General features: G+C 33.1%; 1 protein-coding gene across 3 annotated transcripts in view; it reads left to right on the forward strand.

Annotated features, from left to right (window-relative positions):
• GULP1 (GULP PTB domain containing engulfment adaptor 1) overlaps nt 1-24,158 on the forward strand; it is a 258,080-nt gene that overhangs the window by 210,230 nt on the left and 23,692 nt on the right. For all 3 annotated transcript variants that reach the window (XM_061203132.1, XM_061203115.1, XM_061203123.1), the window contains exons 6-8: nt 216-314; nt 6,028-6,165; nt 23,518-23,634. In XM_061203132.1, coding sequence (XP_061059115.1) covers nt 216-314; nt 6,028-6,165; nt 23,518-23,634 — 354 coding nt within the window. The remainder of the gene's footprint in view (nt 1-215; nt 315-6,027; nt 6,166-23,517; nt 23,635-24,158) is intronic.

Below are 24,158 nucleotides of genomic sequence, written 5' to 3' on the forward strand. Positions count from 1 at the left end.
TCTAGTTCTGAGTGTTTTATCTGGCATAATTACTTCAATCCTTAGCTTCAGTTTGATTTCTAAATATTTGGGGGCCGTGTGGAGTTTATAAAAATATAATGGGCAATAATTTATTTAATGAAATTTCAACACTGAATATGAGCTCCAAATATATATTTGTGTTCATTTTCTATAGAAACAGAATTACAGTTTTGTGAATAAATTTTCATTTGTAGTTTGCAAGACATATCAAGAAATCTGAAGGCCAGAAAATTCCAAAAGTTGAGTTGCAAATATCAATTTATGGAGTAAAAATTCTAGAACCCAAATCAAAGGTAAGGCTCATTTTTAAACATCGGAAGCACTCTACTCTTTAATTAATTGCAATTACACTCCTATTTTAATGAGTATTTTAAAATGTTTTACCAGTTGAAACTGTTTAGTTCTCAGTTAACTACAATTTAAAACTCTATAGGATTTATAGGGGAAAAAACAACATTTGGAATTGCTTTCTGAGTGGTTTGTTCTGCAGCCTATGTTTGGGATATAAAAATTTATATTAAAAGTGTATTCAATGGTATTTGGTCTTGTATTTAGGAATTTTTCTTCATAAGCTTGAAGGAGATGCATGTAAGTGTGGTTCACTGAGTATGAAAGAAAACGAAAGCTGTATGTTGTTTATTAAAATGTCCTGGACCGACTGTTATTGCCTGTAGACATAATCAGTGTGTATTAGTTTACTAAGGCTGCCATAATAAAATACCACAGACCTGGTGGCTCGAACAATAGAAATTTATTTCTCACAGTTCTGGAGGCTGGAAATCGGAGATTAAGCTGACAGCAACAGGCTTGGTTTCCTCTGAGTCTTCTCTCCTTGGCTTGCAAATGGCTGCCCTCTTGCTGCCTCTTCACATGGTTGTCTGTGCACGCATACTCCTGTGTCTCTTTGTATGTCTCATTTCCTCTTCTAAGGACACCAGTCAGATTGGAGGAGGGTTGACTCTGATGACCTTATTTTAACTTAATCACCTCTTTCAAGCCTTATCTCCAAATACAGTCACATTCTAAGGTACGGGGAGTTAAGGCTTCAACATATAAATTTGGGGGGGGGGACATAATTCAGCCCATAACACAGTGTAAACTTAAGGTTCTTGTATTTGAGAACTTTCCCCCCTACAGATCCAATGGAAAAAAATTGGAAAATATAATCTATTCTAGATTCACATTTATTAATATGTACATATTGTGGATGTAATTGTTTTCACCTAAAATTCCTATGTTGAAGCCCAACCCGAAATGTGACTGTATTTGGAGATAGAGCCTTTAGAATAATTAGAGTTAAATGAGGTCATAATTGGACCTTAATCCAATAAGACTGGTGGTGTTATGATAAGAGAAAGAGACACCTGGGATGCGTGAGCACAGAAGAAAAGCCATGTGAGGACACAGCGAGAAGACAGCCATCTGTAAGCCAAGGGGAGAGGCTTCAGCAGAAACCAAACCTGCTGACACCTTGATCTTGGACTTTAAGCCTCCAGAATTGAGAAAATAAATATCTATTGTTGAAGCCACTCAGTCTGTGGTATTTTGTTATGGCAGCCCTAGAAAATAAACATAATACTTTATTCACAATGCCTCAGAATTATTGTTTAGTAATTTTGATAAGACCATGAAAGTCAGTTTGGAATAACTGACTAACATTCAACTCCAATTATTTTACAAATATATATTATCAATGTTTTCTTTTAATGCTGTAGCATGCTTACTGACAAATTAATTCAATTTGAAAGCCCAAAGAAACCCTGGCCTGTAAACAGATGATGAAAATATTTTCACAGGTCCACAGTTTTCACTAGTCCAGCATTTGTCACCAATCCCTTCAATCTGTATGCATAATAACAACCCCTGACAATGTCTTGCTATTCAAAGCGTGGTCTGTGGGCCAGCAGTATCAGCATCACCTGGGAGCTTGTTAGAAATGTAAAACCACAGGTCCCATTCCAGACCTACTGAATCTGTAATTTTAGAAGAAACATAGTAATTGTTATATACACTAAAGTTGGAAGTGTTCTGGTGTAGTGCACAGGCTGCTAGGCTACATGCAGTAGCCTTCACTTTCAAATTATAGTCCATGGAATATTTGCATCAAAAATAACTGAGACATTTGCAAAAATAAGTCCCACATACTATCTTAGCCTACAGAACCAGAATTGCCATGGAAATTTTGCATTTATATGTCTGAGGACAACTGGACAATGGCATGGGTGCACCCACAGTTATTGCTCAATTCCAAAATAAGGAACAATTGCATTCTTTCAAACCTCTCAAGCCATGAATCTAAGACCTCCCTCAACTGTTCTAATTTCCTCCTATTCTCCACACTCAATATTAAATAAAAACAAAGAATTGGAGACCACTTTTGTTATGGTTATCCCAAAGTAACTATTGCTGAGGTGGCTGAAAGCAGACAAAAGAAGTGATGAAAGGATAGTGGCAGGTCTGGTCTGTTCAAGCTCATGTATATATATACGGTTTGCTGGGAAACAAGGCAGTTGAAATTATGGCTGAGATTAACTCATTAGGCAGATGGTAGTTACAAAAGAACAGTAGGCTAAGGAAGCAGTAAGTTATAGAGTGACAATGTAGTCAAAAATGTAGCAACCAAAGTGTAGTCTTATATGCAATTAAAAAGAAAAACAATCCTAGTACTGTATTTCCTTTTTTAAACTAAGTGGATACATAGTGGCAAATGTCCAGGTAGAGCAAGTCATTTGTAGGCCATGTTCCTGTTTATTTCTTCTAAACCATATAGATCCCTTTTGGAATATATGTGTGTGTAATTAATTCAGTTTTTTACATGAATTTTAGGACTTGTCAAAGCACACCTTGAAATATGTAAGGCTGATAATACACTTTATGTATCATCTACATGTGTTCGTGTTTGTTTTGATTCAAGTCTACCCATAATATATCCTAAGCTATAAAAATTTCACCAATACCATAATCTATAAATTATAATCTACTAAACCATTCTCCTATTATTGAACATATAGAATGCTTCAAATTTTTCATTAATTAATACAAAATTTAAGTATTTAGAAAATACAAATATGATTAAATGCAGTATATAAAGAGAACATCGTTAGTGTTTAGAATCAACAGTTTAATAATGGCATATCTTTACAAATCACAAAATATAGAGACTTAAGGATACTGCAAGATGACTAACACTGATTTAGTATGTGGTGTGTGTGTGTGTGTGTTTCAAAAGACACAGAGAAGCAGATCATGGGAAATGCATATGTAGCAAATGTTACCAGTTTGTGATTCTGGAGCCCACATAATAAGACTCCCATAATAATGAGTTTCCTGTTTTCAACCTGTCAACCATATCATTATGTTCCCTAAACTTTTACTGTCAAATCTCTATGCCTCTCCCAACCTAAACCCCATTTACAAAACATCAGTGAGTTGGGATTCAACTCAGTGTGATTAGCCAACTGACTTTTGTTCATGGTATTTCTTACCCAAATCAATAACACCAATGCTTTTCTTCCCTGTCCCAAAGTCTCAATTTCCTATATCTAATAGCTAATTTTAAAGAGACCCAATTTAATTTTTTCCAAAAAAAGTAAGTTTACCAAACTTTTAACCAGAAAGAAGCATCTCTATTTTCATCCCTGCCAGACTTGAAGAATGATCTTGGAGTTTTAAAATCTTTGAAATGTCTTATAAATTCTATTATATTACATATGGATAGACAGCAACTGACCCTTTACTCATATATCACATGTGAATATAGAGTATCTGACTCTTTACCTATTATAGAATATACCATTTTTTGAATCCATAAAAACATACAGGTAATCTAAAAAAGGGATTACCAGCTCTTCTGGGCATTAGTGCCCCTAGGAGGCTCCTGAGAATGCCGCTTGCTGGAGACCACCCAGGCCTTTCAGATTCAGAATCTACAGAACAAGACTTAGTATCTATATTATAAAAAACAAGAAAACCTCCCCAGGTGACTCTGATACAACCTGTTCACAGATATGCATTTAGGAACCACTATTTGAGGAGATGTGAGTGAATCAGAAAAAAATCTATCATATATTTTATTTTGGGTATAACCTATAATTTAGGAAAAAAATAATTAAATATGATGGTCCTAAGATAAATTTATTTATAGTAAAATATACATATGTTTACTATACATTTATATAGTAAATATATTTATATATTTAAAAATTTATTCTTAACCAAATGGACTTGATAGAAAATAGACCATTTTTCTATACCATTTGGATGGATGAAAATGGAAGTGAAAAGCAATCTCAGTTGACTCCAATATCTTTCTTTCTGTGTCTTTTCCCCTTTTGCTTCTCTCACTTGTCCTCCAAATGGAGATTTTGCATTGCTGGAAAAAGGTGGTATAGGTGAATTGGGGATTTACTTATGTTTTGTTCCAACTCCAATAATATATCGTCAGTGCTAAAGGATAATTGTGTTCTCACTGTGCTTAATTGTATTCCTGAGTCTCTTTATCCTGTCTCACCAGAAATCAGTACTACATCATAAAGATGTATCACAACAACAGAAATTCACAAAAGTAATAAAATTATAAGTTTCAGCACCCTGGTCTTCTTTTGTAGAAAGATACCTCTTGCCAGTCTAAACAGAACTTAAGATGATTCCCAACTGTCATAACCAAAGGCTTTCTGTGATCACATTGGTTGGTGAGTGAATGAGGGACTGCATAGGTTTCACCACCAGCTGTGTAAATGATGTGTTTTCATGTTAAATACTTGTAATTTCTCCTATAAATGGAAAAAAATGAATCCTTTTTCTATATTGTATAGCAATGATATGTCCTTTTTATGTTTAACATGATTATACAGTTAGTAAACTGGTGTAGACCTGCTGTCAGTATTTAGGAGCTACAGTACGGCTGAAGGCCATCGTTTGACTGTATTAATAATAAAACAAAGATATGCCAGTGAGAAAAAGACTGGTCAATCAGGCAAAGTGTAGGAGAAAGATAGTCTCAGACAAACGTGGTCAGTGTCCATCTCAGCATTAACCACAAGAGAGGAAAGATGACTTCATCAGAAGCCTTAGTAAGTTGTTTACAATCGTACAGTATACAACCTCATTTTAATTTTCATGCTTGCAAACAACCCTTTGATGACTTACCATTTGTTTTGTATGCAGTCAAGAATGCAGGCTGTAGACAAATTCTCTTAGCATTTATTTGTGTAACTTGTTTTATGTACTCATTTTTGGTCTGAAGGGCAGTAATGTGAATCAGAGTGGTAGAGAAAATCTCAGCAAGCTGGCACGTCAAACCCTGAACTTGGAAGGATATAGTGACAGATGCTGTAGTTGCAGTATATGATGTATATGTATATATATATATGAAGTATTTATCTTTCTACTGATTAACAAGGTTGATTCAGTAATTTAGAAGCTGGATGTGTAGATCTTCTTCATTCATTGATCCAATGCAAAACATTACAGAAGTTGCAAGGATGATTTCCTTAGAAGAGTTTCAAGAGTGTATGAGTTACCATGAAGACATGTAATATGTAGTATGTTTCATATGAAATTGTGTACAAATGAAGTTATGTTTTAAACTGTAATGTTAGTAGCAGTAAGATAAAATGAAAAGTATTCTGGTTTAAAAGGGTTCTGCTAATTCTGTAACCTTGTGGAAACATCTTAATCTCTCTAGACCTCAATATCCTCCTAACTAAAATTGCACAATTTAAAGTAATGGTCTCTGAATCCCCTGTAGCTCAGGAAGCGCATGAACCTCTGATCCTCTTTTCCCTTGTGTTTTTCTAAGTGCTTTTGAAATGACTATCTTAGTTTAATCCTGAGTCAGGAGGTTTATCTCATTACATATTTGTTTAAGTTTGAGGTGTATGTAATTATAAAATCAAGGTATGACAGATGATGTTTCATAAGTTGTATGTTATTAGCACAGCTGGTATATCAGAAAATGAAAAAAAAAATCTCTTCAACTATGTTTATTTTCATCTGTGTTCACAGGAAGTTCAACACAATTGCCAGCTTCACAGAATATCATTTTGTGCAGATGATAAAACTGACAAGAGGATATTCACTTTCATATGCAAAGATTCTGAGTCAAATAAACATTTGTGCTATGTATTTGACAGTGAAAAGTGTGTAAGTATGCCAGATGTTTTAGGGTGGTTTGTTCTGCTCTACAAGCCAGGAATTATCTTGTTTCTGGCATTAGTAAAGTATTTGGAAATGAAAAGGTCTGCAAATACTTAACTACACTAATAGATTCATCCTGTCATGAGAATATGCTTCAGGATTTCATCCTTAACTAAATTTTCATGTTCATGGGCACAAGCTTTCATGCAAATTTCTTTTCTTAGAATGTCATGCTTATGTTATACATTTGTCTTATAATCACTTGATTTATTTGAAATTTTAAACTCAAATACGATTTAGTAATATGCATATAATGCAAAAGAGTAATTGCGACCAAAGTATTGATTTTTTTTTTCCGGAATGTGATGGAGCTGATGAAAATAAATATTTTAAACTCCAGGAAATGAAATGTGTATGGCTTCTCAAAAGAAGTCTCCAATACTTTGAAAATCTGGTTCTTGATTTTCACTATTCAGAAAACTTAATATAATGAAAGGTGGTAGAATTGTATGGGCGTGTGTGTGTGCCTGTGTATGAGCTTGTGAATATAATCTAAAGTTCTTAGCAAGTAAGAACAATTAGAGAATTCCAAAGTTAAGTTCACTAACAGTTCTTTAATCATCTGGAATCTTAAGGAAAACCCCATGTCTTGACCACAAGCATAAGCTAATGCTAATCATAACCTAGTCCGAGGTCCTGTTATAAAACATAAGATGTGAATTCCAAGCACACATTGTAGCCTTTGATAGCTTTAATTGAGGAAGAAATCTAACCTCAACAACATGATTGCCTTAGACAGAAAGAAACTTAATTTATTTATTTGCTCATTTTTCATACTGTCAAAAATAGCAGGGACTAATATTATCACTATTATATAGTTTATTTCTCTGGTTTCAGTATGTGAGGTTCTTAAAAACAAATACTTTTTTTGTCCATGTAACTTCTGCATCAGGTGAACAATAGATGCTCAATGAATTTTTTCCTTAAAGAAAAGACTATGTGGACAAATTCACAAAAGGTAGAGCAAGTTATTATCTGTATCTTTTAAACTGTAGTTCTTTAAACAGGCAAATTAATGTGCTAAGCTACTCTGCATCATAATATGTTCTGAGAATTTGATGAATATATGAAACATCTCATCAGAAAAATATGCTTATCCATATAAGACAATATTATGTGAACAATATGGCATTTTATATGAAATTAAAAAGTTGTTTTTGAAATGCATCCTATTGAATGAATGCATTATATTTAATGTCCCAAATGCTTCTTACCCATGATTGCTTGCAGATGTTTTCTCTGTGATTGAGAAGACTAAGGTTGATACTTACTGAATATCTTCTATGTGTAAGATATTATAACCTTTTACCACTTATGACAAACAGTAAATTCAGTTGCTCTTCTTTCTTGTCTTACACATAGGAATAAACTTCCTTGGGGTCCTTTGAAATATTCATAACCCAAGTCCATTATAAATACTAGTCTTCTTATAACCTTATGTCACATGTTTTATCTTTCTTTGATCTCCAAATTTATTACATGATTATTTAAAATATAAGCTTGCTAGAATTCCCATGTACTTTTATTGTTTTCAAAGTATAAACTCTGTTACTCCCTGATCATAATTGTTTGTAACTGATTTCCAGAATTTCAGTTCCTTGACCCATTATTCCTCTCTGGATATACCATATTAGCTTTCTTTTTTCTTGAAGGTTGAAAATATTTTCTTGAAGCCTACAGCAGTGGCTCACAGCCATTAGTGTGCATAATGGAGGACCCTTTACAATACAGCTCTTTGGCTCCCACTACAAAAAATAAGTTCATATTGATTCGTGCTGGAGCTCAGGAAATCTACATTTAACAAGTCCACCAAGTGATTCTGCTGCAGGTAGATGGAAGTCTGAGCTTTGAAAAGCAAGGATCCAAGATATCTCTCCAACTATAAGTTGGCATCACTTTCATTAGCTTAAAGAGGACATGTTTCCTCAAAGTTTCATTATATCATTTTCACCTCAAAGTTTTATTTGCTCTAATTATAACAATGTCTATATTCACAAAATTGATTTTATATGTATGCAGAATTTTGAAATGCCATCCTCTCTAATTCTCATTTCCTAGTTATTGAAAATTAAAACAGGAAAATAAATTATGGCCCAATTAACACAACTCTTCCTCTTATTTTAAGAAACCAAAGCTTGAGAAGTTGAGTGACTTTCCCAAAGTTACAAAGCTAGGAGATAACAGAATCAGGATTGAAATTTAATACCTTGTATTGCCATTGTAACATTTGTCCAGTCATGCTATCTTACTCCCAAACTGTGACCTGTTCCAGGGGCCTTGTCTTATATATTCATTTTATTTTATCCTTTCTGTACTTCCATGAAATTGTTGAGAGTTTGAAAGATAGATGAAGCCCCTCTTAGCATGCCACGAGACTGGAGTTCACTACTTTGTTAACATGTTGTGTTAATGAGTCTCCGTCCATGGTGACAATGAGGATAATGTGGGGAGCTAGAGTACCCAGCCCTGCCAAGCAGTAATGAAGAGAGGCCAAGTAAGGAAGCTAAACTTCTATCCCCACCAGGCAGTAATGAGGCAGTGCTCTCCCATTCCCATTCCCCTCCTGGAACTGTGTCATAGAGAGCCACCCAAACACAAAGTTTAAATAATTTCCAGCGTCTCATAACATAATATCTAAAATATCCAGGATTCAATTGAAAATCACTCATCATATCAATAATTGGAAAATAAACTAAATGAAAAAAGACGACCAATAGATCTCAACACTGAGATGAGAGAGATATTAGAGTTACCAGACAAAATTTTTAAAACAGCCAACATAAAAATAATAAAATAAACCATTACAATCACACTTGAAACAAAAAGTAGAAAGTATTGTCAAAGAAATAGAAAATCAAAGCAAAGAAATTGAAGATATAAAGAAAACCCAACTGAGAATATTAGAACTGAAAAATACGACAGCCAAATAAAAAACGCAATATATGGGCTCAGAAGGGAGAGGACAGAAGAAAGAATCAGCAACCTAGAAGATCAAAAAATAGAAAATGCCCAATCTGAACAACACAGAGATAATAAGCATACACATATGTATGCACACACACATGTGCACACAGGCATACACACAAAACAATACAAAAGCGAAAAACAAAACAACTTCAGGGACCTGTGGGACTATAACAAAATATCTAACATTCATGTGTCATCAGAGTCCTGGAAAGAGAGAGAAAAAAAGGTAGCCTTGAAAAAAATACATGAAGAAATAATAGTTGCAAACTTCCCAAATTTGGCAAAAGACATAAACCTATAGATTCAAGAAATTGAATGAACTCCAAACAGGATAAACCCAACTAATTCCACACCAAGTCACATCATACATAATCAAACTTATGAAAACTAAAGACAGAAAAACCTTTAAAGCAGCAAGAGATAAACTAGTCCTTACCTATAGCAGAAACATCAATTCAAACGACAGTGTATTCCTTATTAGAAGCCATGAAGGTGAGAAGGAAGTAGCACAGTATATTTTGAATGCAAACAAAAAAAAAGGAGTGCTGTCAAACCAGAATTTTATATCCAGAAAAAAACATATACTTCAGAAATTAAAGAGAAATCAAAAAATTATCAAATGAAGGAAAACTAAGATTATTTGTCACTCCGAGATCTACCCTAAGTGAATGGCTAAAGGAAGTTCTCTAAACAATAAAAGAAGGCAGCTTGGAACATGAGGAAGGAAAAAAGAACAGGATAAGCAAGCATATGGGTAAATCTTTAGTTTTCTAAACTATGATTGACAGTAGAAGCAAAAAATACTTTCTGATATGATTCTAAATGAATATATAGAAAATATGTAAGGCAATTATAAACAGGGAAAGTTGAAGAGATGTAAAGGGAGGTAAGGTTTCTACACCTCTCTTGACCTGGAAAAATGACAACACTAGTAGACTGTGATAAGTTGTATAAATATAATGTGAATTCCAGAGCAACCACTAAAAAAGTTATAAAATGGGATACATTTTAAAATACTATGGGTAAATCAAAATTTTATTATAAAAATGTTTTAAAAACCCATAGAAATTCAGTGAAAAGAAAACAGAAAGAGAAAAAATAGAAATAACAGAAAAGAAAAAAATTAAATGGAAATTTAACCTCTAATATATCAAAAATTACATTAAATGTAAATGGTCTAAGTATACTAATTGAAAGAGATTGCTAGAGTAGATTTTTAAAAACCCAGATATATGTTGTCTTCAAGAAACTTGCTGCAAGTATAATGATACAGGTGATACAAGAAGGTTGAAAATAAAATAATGAAAAAAGATGTATCATGCAAAAATTATGCTAAAAAGCACAAGTAAGTGTATTAATATCAGATAAAGTACACTTCAAAGTAAAGCAAATTATCAGAGACAAAGAAGGATGTTATTTAATGATAAAAGGGTCATATCACCAAGAAGAATAACAATCCTAAATCTACATGATCATATCACAGAGCTGCAAAATAAATGAAACACAAACTGATAGAACTGAAAAGAAATATAGGGTAAATAGACAAATACACAATTATTGCTGGAAGCTTCACCACCACTTTTCTTAAAATTAATAGAACAACTAAACAAGAAATCATCAAGAATATAGAACTCAACATCATCAACCAATGGAATCTAATTAACAACTAAAGAGTACTTCATTCAATAACAACAGAATGCATATTGTTTTCCAGTGCCAAAGGAACATGTACCAAAATAGACCATATCCTGGGCTACAAAACAAATCTCAAAAGTTTAAAAGAGTTGAAATTATAAAGCATGTGTTCTCTGACAACAAAGAAATCGACCTAAAAATCAATAACAGAAAGATAACAGGAATGTCTTCAAAAACTTGGAAGTTTTGTTTTTCCATATGTCAGAAAGGACATCACATTTGTAAACATTCCATATGTTAAAGAGGAATCTTTAAGAAGAAAAACTTTAAATGTGTGAACTATATAGGAATGAAATAGAACATATCAGCATTTATGTGATACAGCTAAAACAGTTCTGAGAGAGAAATTTTAACAACTCAGTTAGAATATTTGAAAGCAGAAAGTTTCAAATTAATAATCTAAGCTCCCAGCTCAAGCACTTATCAAATTAAAGTAGGCAAAAGGAAGAAAATAAGAAAGATAAGAGAAGAAAATTAATGAAGTTGAAAACAAAAACAATAGAGAAAATCAATGAAACAAAGAGCTGTTTTTTTAAAAGATCATAAAAGTAACAAAATTTCAGTTAAGATTGGCAAAGCAAAAGAAAAAAAAAAGACACAAGTTACCAATATCTGGCATGAAACAGGGATTTCACAGAAGACCCTCCAGGTATCAAAAAATAATAAGAGGGTGCTATAATCAACTACTGCATACCACCCAATATTAGATAATTTGAATAGCCCTGTAACTATAAAGGAAATTGAATTTATAATTTCACACTTATTAAAAGAGAAATCCAGTCCTAGATAGTTTCACTGGAAGAATCCATAAAATGCTTAAAGAGGAGTTAACATTGTTCAACACAAGCTATTCCAGAAAATAGAAGAGGTGAGAGAATTCCCCAAATTCATTTTATGAAACTATTATTTTCCAGACACCAAAACCAAGTAAAGATAGTGCAAAAAAAGGAAACTACAGACCAATATCCCTCAGGAATATAGATGCAAAAATTTCTAACACAATATTAAATATAATTCAGCAATATATAAAAGAATTATACACCAAGACCAAGTAGAGTTTGTTCCTGGGATGTAAGTTTTATTCAACATAAAAAATCCAACAATATAATTAACCATATTAACAGGCTAAAGAAGAAAAGTATATGATCCTATCAATGTTTTAAAAAATATTTGAAAATAATCAACCCCTGTTCATGGTTTAAAAATCTCAGAAAAATAGGAAAAGAAGGAAACTTCTTTAACTTAGTAGGATTGGGGATTTTTTTTTTTTTTTTTTTTTTTTTTTTTGCTATCTGACTCATATATAACCAAAATGTTTTTGTTCTAAACAGCCAGTGAAAAACCATTAGAGTATGTCATTTCTGTCATAGATTTGTGGATATGATTTTAGATGAATTTTAATAGCTTATATTACATGTTTATGGCAATAAATAATTATTTTCTAATATAGAACATTGTGTTTCTTGCAAAGTTAATATGATTAATATTTAATATTATTGGTAAAATGAATATAACTGATATAACTGAATTTAATATATAATGAGGAATTTTAGACTTACAGGTTGCTCCCATAATCAAACTTTAGTATTATTATACCCTTAGAGCATATGTAAACATATACATATATGTAAATATATGCAAAACCCATAACCTCCAGAATGATAAACAACTTATAGTTGTTACCTCCATGAAGACTAGAGGGGGCCAAGATTAAAGTTAAAGAGCTAAAGGAAACTTTAAATTTATCTGTAATGGTCAAAGACTTTAATGTGGGTTATACATATATTCAGGGAATTAAAGGAAAAGAAGGTAGTAATAAGTAAACATGAAAATTTCAGCATAGAAATAGCAAATATAAAAAATAATTAAATGGTTAGGTAGAATAACTGAAAAGAAAAAAAATAAGCTTAACATCAGATTTAGGATGGCAGAAAAAACAGTCAGTAATCTGGAAGATAGATGAGAGAAATTATCCAATCAAATGAACAGAGAAAATAAATAATAATAATAATATTGAATAACAGAGCCATAATCACCTGCTGGACAAGATAGAGTTCTAACATATGTGAAACAAAAATCACAAGAAGACAGGAGAGAGAAAGTAGGAAACAAAAAAAGTACTGGCTGAAGAATTCCCAAATGTGCTGAAAATTGTCAATTTACAGATTTGAGAAACTTGACAAACTTCAAGCTGAATAAATTATAAAGAAAACTACCTGTAATTATATCACAGACTATCTATAAGAGAGTTGGAGAGAGAAAGAGAGAGCAAGAGAATGATTGAGGGAATGAATGGATCTTGAAATCATCCAGAAAATTTTAAAAAAGACATATCTTTACATACAGATAAAAAAGTAGTATGGGGTTTCCCTGGTGGCACAGTGGTTGAGAATCTGCCTGCCAATGCAGGGGACACGGGTTCGAGCCCTGGTCTAGGAAGATCCCACATGCCGCGGAGCAACTGGGCCCGTGAGCCACAACTACTGAGCCTGCGCGTCTGGAGCCTGTGCTCCGCAACGAGAGGCCGCGATAGTGAGAGGCCCATGCACCGCGATGAAGAGTGGCCCCCGCTTGCCGCAACTAGAGAAAGCCCTCACACAGAAATGAAGACCCAACACAGCCAAAAATAAATAAATAAATAAATAAAATAAAAATTAAAAAAATAATAAAAATAAATAAAAGTATTAAAAAAAAAAGTAGTATGAATGGCAGCTGACTTTTCATTAGTATCAGTAGAGGCCAGAGGAGAATATAACAATACCTTTAACATGCATAAAGTAAAGAGATGTCATAACAGAATTTTACACCCATTGAAGGCTCAAAATTTAAGTCAAAATATTTTGAGATAAATGAAACTGGAGTGATTTATTACTAGCAGAACTGTGCTTCAAGGTATGCTAAAGGAAGTTCTTTAACCCAAAGGGAAATGACACAAAAAGGAAATTCAAATGTGCAAAAAAGATAAAGAAAAAAAAGCACTGGAAAAATTGTGACTAAATGTCTGTCCATTCTTTAAAACAGAACTGGTTAAAGCAAAAATTGTAGCCTTGTATCATGATGTTAACAAATGACAGTAATAGCACAAAGGATGTATACTATTGGACTTAATAGACTTACACTATTTCAAGGTTGTTATTATTTATGTGAAATGATACCATATTAACTCTAAGTGGACTCTGGTAACTTAAGGATGCATATTGTAATCACTAAAGCAATCCACTAAAAGTAATTCAAATGCGTATAGCTAAAAGCCTATAGAGAACATATAATGGAAAACTAATTTTTTTTAATGAAATTTAAAAAGGCAGGAAAAGAACAGCAACATAAAAGCAGGTGGACCAAATAGAAAATAAAGAACAACGTAAATGTAAAAATATACCAATCAAAGGCTGAGATTATCAGGCAGCAATTTTAAAACGACCAACTGTTTGGTCTCTAGAAAACACACACTTTAAATGTAAAGACAAATATAGGTAAAAAACAAAAGACTGAATAAACATATGCCATGCAAGCAATAAGTGTGAGAAAGTTGGTGTGGCTATACTCATATCAAAAAGGTGACTCCAAGGCAAGGAATATTACCAGACATTAAGAGATAAAGCCCACAGTGATTAAAGGACCACTGTGTTTCATTTAATAACACTGATTTTTAAGAAATGAAGGAGAAAATCTAACAATTACAGGAAGAAAAAGACAAATTGACACCCATAGTCATAGATGTTAATGCCATTCTCAGCAATTGACAGAGCAAATAGAAAAAAATAAACTTAACAAAATGAAAAAATAATATCCACCACTTTGATCTAATTGACATGTTAGAACATTATCCCAAGCAACAACAGAGTATACTTTTTTTTTAATGTTTTAATTTAATTTTATTTATTTTTTTATACAGCAGGTTCTTATTAGTCATCAATTTTATACACATCAGTGTATACATGTCAATCTCAATCGCCCAATTCAGCACACCACCACCCCCACGCCCCCGCGGCTTTCCCCCCTTGGTGTCCATACGTTTGTTCTCTACATCTGTGTCTCAACTTCTGCCCTGTAAACCGGTTCACCTCTACCACTTTTCTAGGTTCCACATACATGCGTTAATATAAGATATTTGTTTTTCTCTTAATGATTTACGTCACTCTGTATGACAGTCTCTAGATCCATCCACGTCTCAACAAATGACTCAATTTCGTTAGTTTTTACGGCTGAGTAATATTCCATTGTATATATGCACCACAACTTCTTTATCCATTCATCTGTCAATGGGCATTTAGGTTGCTTCCATGACCTGGCTATTGTAAATAGTGCTGCAATGAACATTGGGGTGCATGTGTCTTTTTGAATTATGGTTTTCTCTAGGTATATGCCCAGTAGTGGGATTGCTGGATCATATGGTAATTCTATTTTTAGTTTTTTAAGGAACCTCCATACTGTTCTCCATAGTGGCTGTATCAGTTTACATTCCCACCAACAGTGCAAGAGGGTTCCCTTTTCTCCACACCCTCTCCAGCATTTGTTGTTTGTAGATTTTCTGATGATGCCCGTTCTAACTGGTGTGAGGTGATACCTCACTGTAGTTTTGATTTGCATTTCTCTAATAATTAGTGATGTTGAGCAGCTTTTCATGTGCCTCTTGGCCATCTGTATGTCTTCTTTGGAGACATGTCTATTTAGGTCTTCTGCCCATTTTTGGATTAGATTGTTTGTTTCTCTTAATATTGAGCTGCATGAGCTGTTTATATATTTTGGAGATTAATCCTTTGTCCGTTGATTCATTTGCAAATATTTTCTCCCATTCTGAGGGTTGTCTTTTCATCTTGTTTATGGTTTCCTTTGCTGTGCAAAAGCTTTGAAATTTCATTAGGTCCCATTTGTTTATTTTGGTTTTTATTTCCATTACTCTAGGAGGCGGGTAAAAAAATATCTTGCTGTGATTTATGTCAAAGAATGTTCTTCCTATGTTTTCCTCTAAGAGTTTTATAGTGTCCGGTCTTACATTTAGGTCTTGAATCCATTTTGACTTTATTTTTGTGTATGGTGTTAGGGAGTGTTCTAATTTCATTCTTTTACATGTAGCTGTCCAGTTTTCCCAGCACCACTTATTGAAGAGACTGTCTTTTCTCCATTGTATATCCTTGCCTGCTTTGTCATAGATTAGTTGACCATAGGTGCGTGGGTTTATCTCTGGGCTTTCTATCTTGTTCCATTGATTTATGTTTCTGTTTTTGTGCCAGTACCATATTGTCTTGATTACTGTAGCTTTGTAGTATAGTCTGAAGTCAGGAAGTCTGATTCCTCCAGCTCTGTTTTTTACCCTCAAGACTGCTTTGGCTATTCGGGGTCTTCTGTGTCTCCATACAAATTTTAAGATTTTTTGTTCTAGTTCCATAAAAAATGCCATTGGTAATTTGATAGGGATTGCATTGAATCTGTAGATTGCTTTGGGTAGTATAGTCATTTTCACAATATTGATTCTTCCAATCCAGGAACATGGTATATCTCTCCATCTGTTGGTATCATCTTTAATTCCTTTCATCAGTGTCTTATAGTTTTCTGCATACAGGCCTTTTGTCTCCCTAGGTAGGGTTATTCCTAGGTATTTTATTCTTTTTGTTGCAATGGTAGATGGGAGTGTTTCCTTAATTTCTCTTTCAGATTTTTCATCATTAGTATATAGGGATGCAAGAGATTTCTGTGTATTAATTTTGTATCCTGCAACTTTACCAAATTCATTGATTAGCTCTAGTAGTTTTCTGGTAGCATTTTTAGGATTCTCTATGTATAGTATCATGTCATCTGCAAACAGTGACAGCTTTACTTCTTCTTTTCCAATTTGTATTCCTTTTATTTCTTTTTCTTCTCTGATTGCCGTGGCTAGGACTTCCAAAACTATGTTGAATAATAGTGGTGAGAGTGGACATCCTTGTCTCGTTCCTGATTTTAGAGGAAATGCTTTTAGTTTTTCACCATTGAGAATGATGTTTGCTGTGGGTTTGTTGTATATGGCCTTTATTATGTTGAGGTAGGTTCCCTCTATGCCCACTTTCTGGAGAGTTTTTATCGTAAATTGGTGTTGAATTTTGTCAAAAGCTTTTTCTGCATCTATTGAGAAGATCATATGGTTTTTATTCTTCAATTTGTTAATATGGTGTATCACATTGATTGATTTGCGTATATTGAGGAATCCTTGCATCGCTGGGAAAAATCCCACTTGATCATTGTGTATGATCCTTTTAATGTGTTGTTGGATTCTGTTTGCTAGTATTTTGTTGAGGATTTTTGCATCTATATTCCTCAGTGATATTTGTCTGTAATTTTTTTTTTGTAGTATCTTTGTCTGGTTTTGGTATCAGGGTGATGGTGGCCTCATAGAATGAGTTTGGGAGTGTTCCTTCCTCTGCAATTTTTTGGAAGAATTTGAGAAGGATGGGTGTTAGCTCTTCTCTAAATGTTTGATAGAATTCACCTGTGAAGCCATCTGGTCCTGGACTTTTGTTTGTTGGAAGATTTTTAATCACAGTTTCAATTTCATTACTTGTGATTGGTCTGTTCATATTTTCTGCTTCTTCCTGGTTCAGTCTTGGAAGGTTATACCTTTCTAAGAATTTGTCCATTTCTTCTAGGTTGTCCAATTTATTAGCATAAAGTTGCTTGTAGTAGTCTTTTAGGATGCTTTGTATTTCCATGGTGTCTGTTGTAAATTCTCCTTTTTCATTTCTAATTTTATTGATTTGAGTCCTCTCCCTCTTTTTTTTGATGAGTCTGGCTAATGGTTTATCAATTTTGTTTATCTTCTCAAAGAACCAGCTTTTAGTTTTATTGATCTTTGCTATTGTTTTCTTTGTTTCTATTTCATTTATTTCTGCTCTGATATTTATGATTTCTTTCCTTCTGCTAACTTTGTGTTTTGTTTGTTCTTCTTTCTCTAGTTCCTTTAGGTGTAACGTTAGACACAGGTGCAAGCCTGTGTCTTTTGGTTGGAGCATTTAATCCATTCACGTTTAAGGTAATTATCGATATGTATGTTCCTGTGACCATATACTTAATTGTTTTGGGTTTGTTTTTGTAGGTCCTTTTCTTCTCTTGTGTTTCCCACTTAGAGAAGTTCCTTTAGTATTTGTTGTAGAGCTGGTTTGGTGGTGCTGAATTCTCTTAGCTTTTGCTTGTCTGTAAAGCTTTGGATTTCTCCATTGAATCTGAATGAGATCCTTGCCGGTTAGAGTAATCTTGGTTGTAGGTTCTTCCCTTTCATCACTTTAAGTATATCATACCACTCCCTTCTGGCTTGTAGAGTTTCTCCTGAGAAATCAGCTGTTAACCTTATGGGAGTTCCCTTGTATGTTATTTGTCATTTTTCCCTTGCTGCTTTCAATAATTTTTATTTGTCTTTAATTTTGACAATTTGATTACTATGTGTCTCGGCATGTTTCTCCTTGGGTTTATCCTGTATGGAACTCACTGCACTTCCTGAACTTGGGTGGCTATTTCCTTTCCCATGTTAGGGAAGTTTTCGACTATAATCTCTTCAAATATTTTCTCTAGTCCTTTCTCTCTCTCTTCTCCTTCTGGGACCCCTATAATGCGAATGTTGTTGCATTTAATGTTGTCCCAGTGGTCTCTTAGGCTGTCTTCATTTCTTTTTGTTCTTTTTTCTTTATTCTGTTCCGCAGCAGTGAATTCCACCATTCTGTCTTCCAGGTCACTTATCCGTTCTTCTGCCTCAGTTTTTCTGCTATTGATTCCTTCTAGTGTAGTTTTCATTTCAGTTATTGTATTGTTCATCTCTGTTTGTTTGTTTTTTAATTCTTCTAGGTCTTTGTTAAACATTTCTTGCGTCTTCTTGATCTTTGCCTCCATTCTTTTTCCGAGGTCCTGGATCATCTTCACTATCATTATTCTGAATTCTTTTTCTGGAAGGTTGCCTATCTCCACTTCATTTAGTTGTTTTTCTGGGGTTTTATCTTGTTCCATCATCTGTTACATAGCCCTCTGCCTTTTCATCTTGTCTATCTTTTTGTGAATGTGCTTTTTGTTCCACAGGCTGCAGGATTGTAGTTCTTCTTGCTTCTCCAGAGTATACTTTCTTTTTGAGTGCAGTTGAATGTTTACAAAGATCCTTTATATCCTGGACCATATTTTAAGACTCAGTAAACTTCAAAATTGAAAATTTTACAAGTATATTCTCTGACTACAAATTGTCAAAATGTTTTAAATCAAAACACACTTCACGTAATAATAGCTCAAAGAAAGGTCACAAGAGGAATTAGATTATTTTTATCTGAATAGCAACAAAATACAAAATATCAAAATTTGTAAAAGACAGTTAAAGCAGTTCTTAGGGGGATATTTATAGCTTTAAATGCTTCTTTGAGAAAAGATAAAAAGATTAAAAGTAATCATCATGCTCTTGATCTTGAGGAGTTAGAATAAGAACAAATTGAAAAAAAGTAAAAGGTAAAAATAATAATAATAAATAATAGAGTCGATGATGTTGAAAACACAATAAAGAAAATTAATAAACCAAAAGTTGGTTCTTCAATAAGGATCCTCTAAAAAGACAGATCAAGGACAAAAATAAAGGAAAGCACAAATTACCAATACTAGAAACAAAAGAGTGGATATAAGTACAGATGCTACAGTCTTTAAAAGGATACAGAGAGAAATATTATATAACTATTATGCCAGTAAATTTGGCAAGTAAGAAGAAATTGATGAATATTTGAAAAACTCAATTTAATGGAACTGAGGAAATAACAAATCTGAATATATCTATAATTAAATATTTTTTTAAATCTCTTGACAAGTAAAATAACAGATCCAGATAGTTTCACTAAGTTCTATGAAAAAAAATTATCACATAGATGCAGAAAAAGCACAAAATTAAATCCAATTGATGATAAAATTCACAATATCCTAGGAGAAGAAGGGATGTTTCTTATTCCAATAAGGATGTTAAAAATCCTGCAGGTGACATCAAAATTAATGGTGAATTATTGAATGCTTTCCTCTAAGATTGGGAACAGGGCAAGCGTGCTTATTCTCACCTCTGTTTAGCCTGGCATTAGATGTCTTAGTTGGTGAATAGTTAGTAAAAGAAACAAGAGGCATAAAGATTGGGAAAAAAAGTAAAACTATCTTTTTCACAGATGTAATATGAATTTTTACAAAGAAAGTCCTGTGAAATCTACAAATTACTATAATTATGAAGCAAATTTAATCACAAGATACAAGGTTAATATACAAAAATTGTTTCTGTCTACTAGAAAAAAATAAGAATCTGTTTACTAAAGCTCAACAAACATGAAATAATTAGGATTTTTTGAAGAAGATATGCTGAAATCGACAAACTATTGCAGAAATTAAAGAAGACCTAAAATAATGGGAGAGAGATACCATATTTATAGGTTGGAATGCTCAATTTAGTTAAGTGGTCAATTCCACCAAATTGATCTGTATATTCAATACAATCCTTATCAAAATCACAATGGGATTTTTGGTAGAAATAGAAAAATTTTTTTTAATATGGTAATATAAAACAGTGCAGAATAGAGAAATTAATCTTGAAAGAAAAGACCAAAGTTGGAAGACACATTTTACCTGCTTTCACAGGGTACTTCAAAGAAATCATTATCAAGATCAGGTGATATTGATGTAATGACAGATAAATAATAAACAAACTAGACTGTAGAGACCAGAAATATCCACACATATGTGGGCAATTGATTTTTCCACAAATGTGACAAGACAATAATGGAGAAAAGAAGCCTTTGATAATTGGTATTGGAACAACTAGCTAAATATATGAAAAAATAATACTTAAAAATTAGTTCTTACTTATGCTACATAAAAATAACTTGAGATGGATAATAGATATAAAAGTAGAAGCTTTTATAGCCTGCTGCAAAACTTTCATTAAACATAGGAGAATCTCTCTATGAACTTTGAGTAGACAATGATTTCTTAGAAATGACCCCAAAAGTACTAAACATAGCAGGAGAAAAAAATGATACATGGGACTTAATCAAAAATAAACATTTTCTATTAATCTATAAACAGTATTATAAAGTGAAATGGCAAGTCACATACATATATCCGAAAAAGAGTTTGTATCCAGAATATATAAAGAACTAAATATCAATAATAAAAAGACAAAAAAACTAGTAAAAAATGGGCAAGAGACTGTCTTCTACAGGGAGTTCATAATGAGCGGATAACAAAGGCCAATGATTACATGAAACTGGGCTCATATATTATTCAACAGGGAAATTCAGGTTACAAATACATTGCAATAGCATTACTCATCCAGTAAAATGACTAAATTAAAAAAATATCAGTATCTGATGTTGGTGAGAATGTGGAGCAACTAGAACTCTTTTACTGCTGGTGGGTATGTACAATGGTACTTTGGAAAGCAGTTTGGCAGTTTCTTATAATGTTAAACATAGACCCATCCTATGATTTAAATACCTAGAAAGGTATTCTTTCTAGGTATTTACCCAGAGATATGAAAACATATGTCCACAAAAAGATTTTACAAGAATGTTTGTAACAGCTTTATTTATAACTCAGGACTGAAAACACCAGAAACGTCCCTTGATAGAAAAGTGAAAAATCATTTGTGGTATATTCACTGGATGGAAAGTAATCAGCAATAAAACGAATGATACATGTAACATCTGAGAAACTAAAAAAGAAGACCGATACAAAAGAATATATACAGTATGGCCCATTTTTATAGATACAAGGACAGGTAAAACTGATCTATGGTGAGAAATTTGAGCAACGGTTACCCGTAAGAAATGCGATTTGACTAGAGGTAGGCATAGGAGAACTTTCAAGGATGATAGAAATATTCTATATCTTTAATGATATAGTGGTTATATAGGTATCAAAACACATGTCAAAACACACCTGATTGTACAATTATGGTCTGTGCATTTCATTATATATAAATTTTATCCCCTACCCCCAAAAAGTGTGAGGCTTGTAGAGTCAGATATTCTGAATTTGAATCCAGGTTCTCCTCTAACTAATTATCAGATTTTAGGCAAGTTATACAACCTCACAGAATTGCAGTTGCATAAGTATTGTGGGAATAATAATAACCCCCATCTCACAGAGTCATGAGAAGCAAGTGAGGTAATATATGGAGAATATTTACCAGGGAGCTAAATGCTATCTTAATTAAAAAGACATGTCTTACCATAAAAAGAGACTATGGATTTTTAAAAATTATTATTGTAAACAAATAATTAATAATGAAGTCAAATGTTATTAGTGATGAATCAACCATATTACCGTTTAAACAATTTTCTGTCCTGTACACCTTGAGTATTTGAGGAAAACACATTGTCTTATTAAGAAGACACATTGAACTCATTTTAACTTTTTAGTATTATTTAGTATTCCTTAATATAGCTTTTTTTCTTTTCCATCTTTGTTGTAAGACAGATAGTCCTCATATATAATTTTAGGCATATATTTTGCATTTTTTGGTTTATTGGGTTAAACACTATAAATAGTTTTTATGGCTAAATGCGTTTTTAAACAAATAGTGAACTACAAAAATAACAGTGTCTTAAGTAATCTAAGCTTTATTAATAAAGCATATTTTCAATTTAGGTTGCACCTAGGAATCACAAAATTTTAGGATTTGCAATAGATTAGTGAAAGCAGGGCATTTTCAAGATTTAATGTTGCTACCAGTTGTTATGTCATCTGGAGGTGTTATATTAAATATGAAATATTTCTGATGCATTAAATCAATTAATGCCTTTACCAAACTTCTTTATAATGTTAATAAAGTAAATAAATCTTTATTTACTGTTTACACTGTTCCCAGTAAGACACTGTGATACCAGTTGAGATATCAATGGAGAAGGAATGAGCTGGTGGACTTAGGATATTTGTGGCAGTTTCTAGTTAATAGACCAGAGACTGATAATTGTTTATGAGGCCAAATTCAGGTGACAGCTATATTATGTTCAGTCGGCACTGTGTTTGACAAAAATATTGTTTACTGTCACTTAAAATTGGGAGCTTTCCATATGAATATTCAGATTTCTGACCTCATCTCACATATTTAAAATCGACAACTCTGGGTTGGAATTGTTCATTTCCACAAGCCAAAAATTAACTGGAACTGAGTAGCAAGCAGTTGCTTCCTTTAGAGAGGGCATCCATCAGGTTTTCCACAGACACCACCCAGCCAACCTCATTCAAGTTACTGCCAGGCTCAATAAACCCTCCTCACTAAGAAAAGGAAATAAGCATCAAAGCAACAAGAAAAACTGCAGTTGGCACTATGGTTTTATTTAATAGGCACTAAATATTTGAGGAAGGGAGGAAAACAAACTAGGGAAAAAAATGCTATGATAAAAGAGATGAGAAGTTGGATAGGACTCTTGCTTCCAACTTCAACAGCTATTCATTTAATTGCCAAAACATTTCTTTTTTATGTTGTGCATGGGTAGGCTTTGAATTATTATGTTAGCATAGACTACTTTGCTCATTTACTACACGTCTACCCCTAGACATTGCCCTTTTGAAATACCTCATGTTACCGTTTTTCTTGATTCAAAGAATAGTGTGACATATTATTATTAAAATGCAAATCTTTGTTTGGTTTTTACAAAGGCTGAAGAGATAACTTTAACAATTGGCCAAGCATTTGACCTGGCGTACAGGAAATTTCTAGAATCTGGAGGAAAAGATGTTGAAACAAGAAAACAGATTGCAGTGTTACAGAAAAGAGTGAGTAAACGAAGCTTGTTATTTCACATTTATGTGATGTAAGTACAGGGAAACTTGCATATCATCAAACAAATTTAGGAGGCCTGCCATTAAATTCCCCCCACACTGATTGGAACTGCTTTCACTGTGTTCCTATAATTTTTCATTCCTGATCCCCTGCACAGTTTTTAACCATTTTATATTGAATTCCCACAAGAACTTAGTATTCTCATGTGACTTTGCTTCACTTCCTGATGCTTCTCATGGGGATCAGAACAGCAGAAGCAGCAGATGCTGGGTAAGTGGTTTCCCATGCAGATCAGATTCCTTTATAATTAAATTACACCCTTTCTCCACTCTCTTCAAAATCATCATAAGCAAGTTTCACTGTCTTGCGGTTATACTCCAAGATTATGGGTACAGATTGCACAGCGCTACAAGAAAACACAGAGATGAGGTACTAGAAACATGAAATTTGCACACACATAAAAACATATTTTAAATTTAATAATATGTCTTTCCAGTGACCTAGAATGCTATGATAT

This window comes from Eubalaena glacialis, chromosome 1 (genome assembly GCF_028564815.1).
Source record: "Eubalaena glacialis isolate mEubGla1 chromosome 1, mEubGla1.1.hap2.+ XY, whole genome shotgun sequence".
NCBI classification, from domain to species: Eukaryota; Metazoa; Chordata; class Mammalia; order Artiodactyla; family Balaenidae; genus Eubalaena; species Eubalaena glacialis.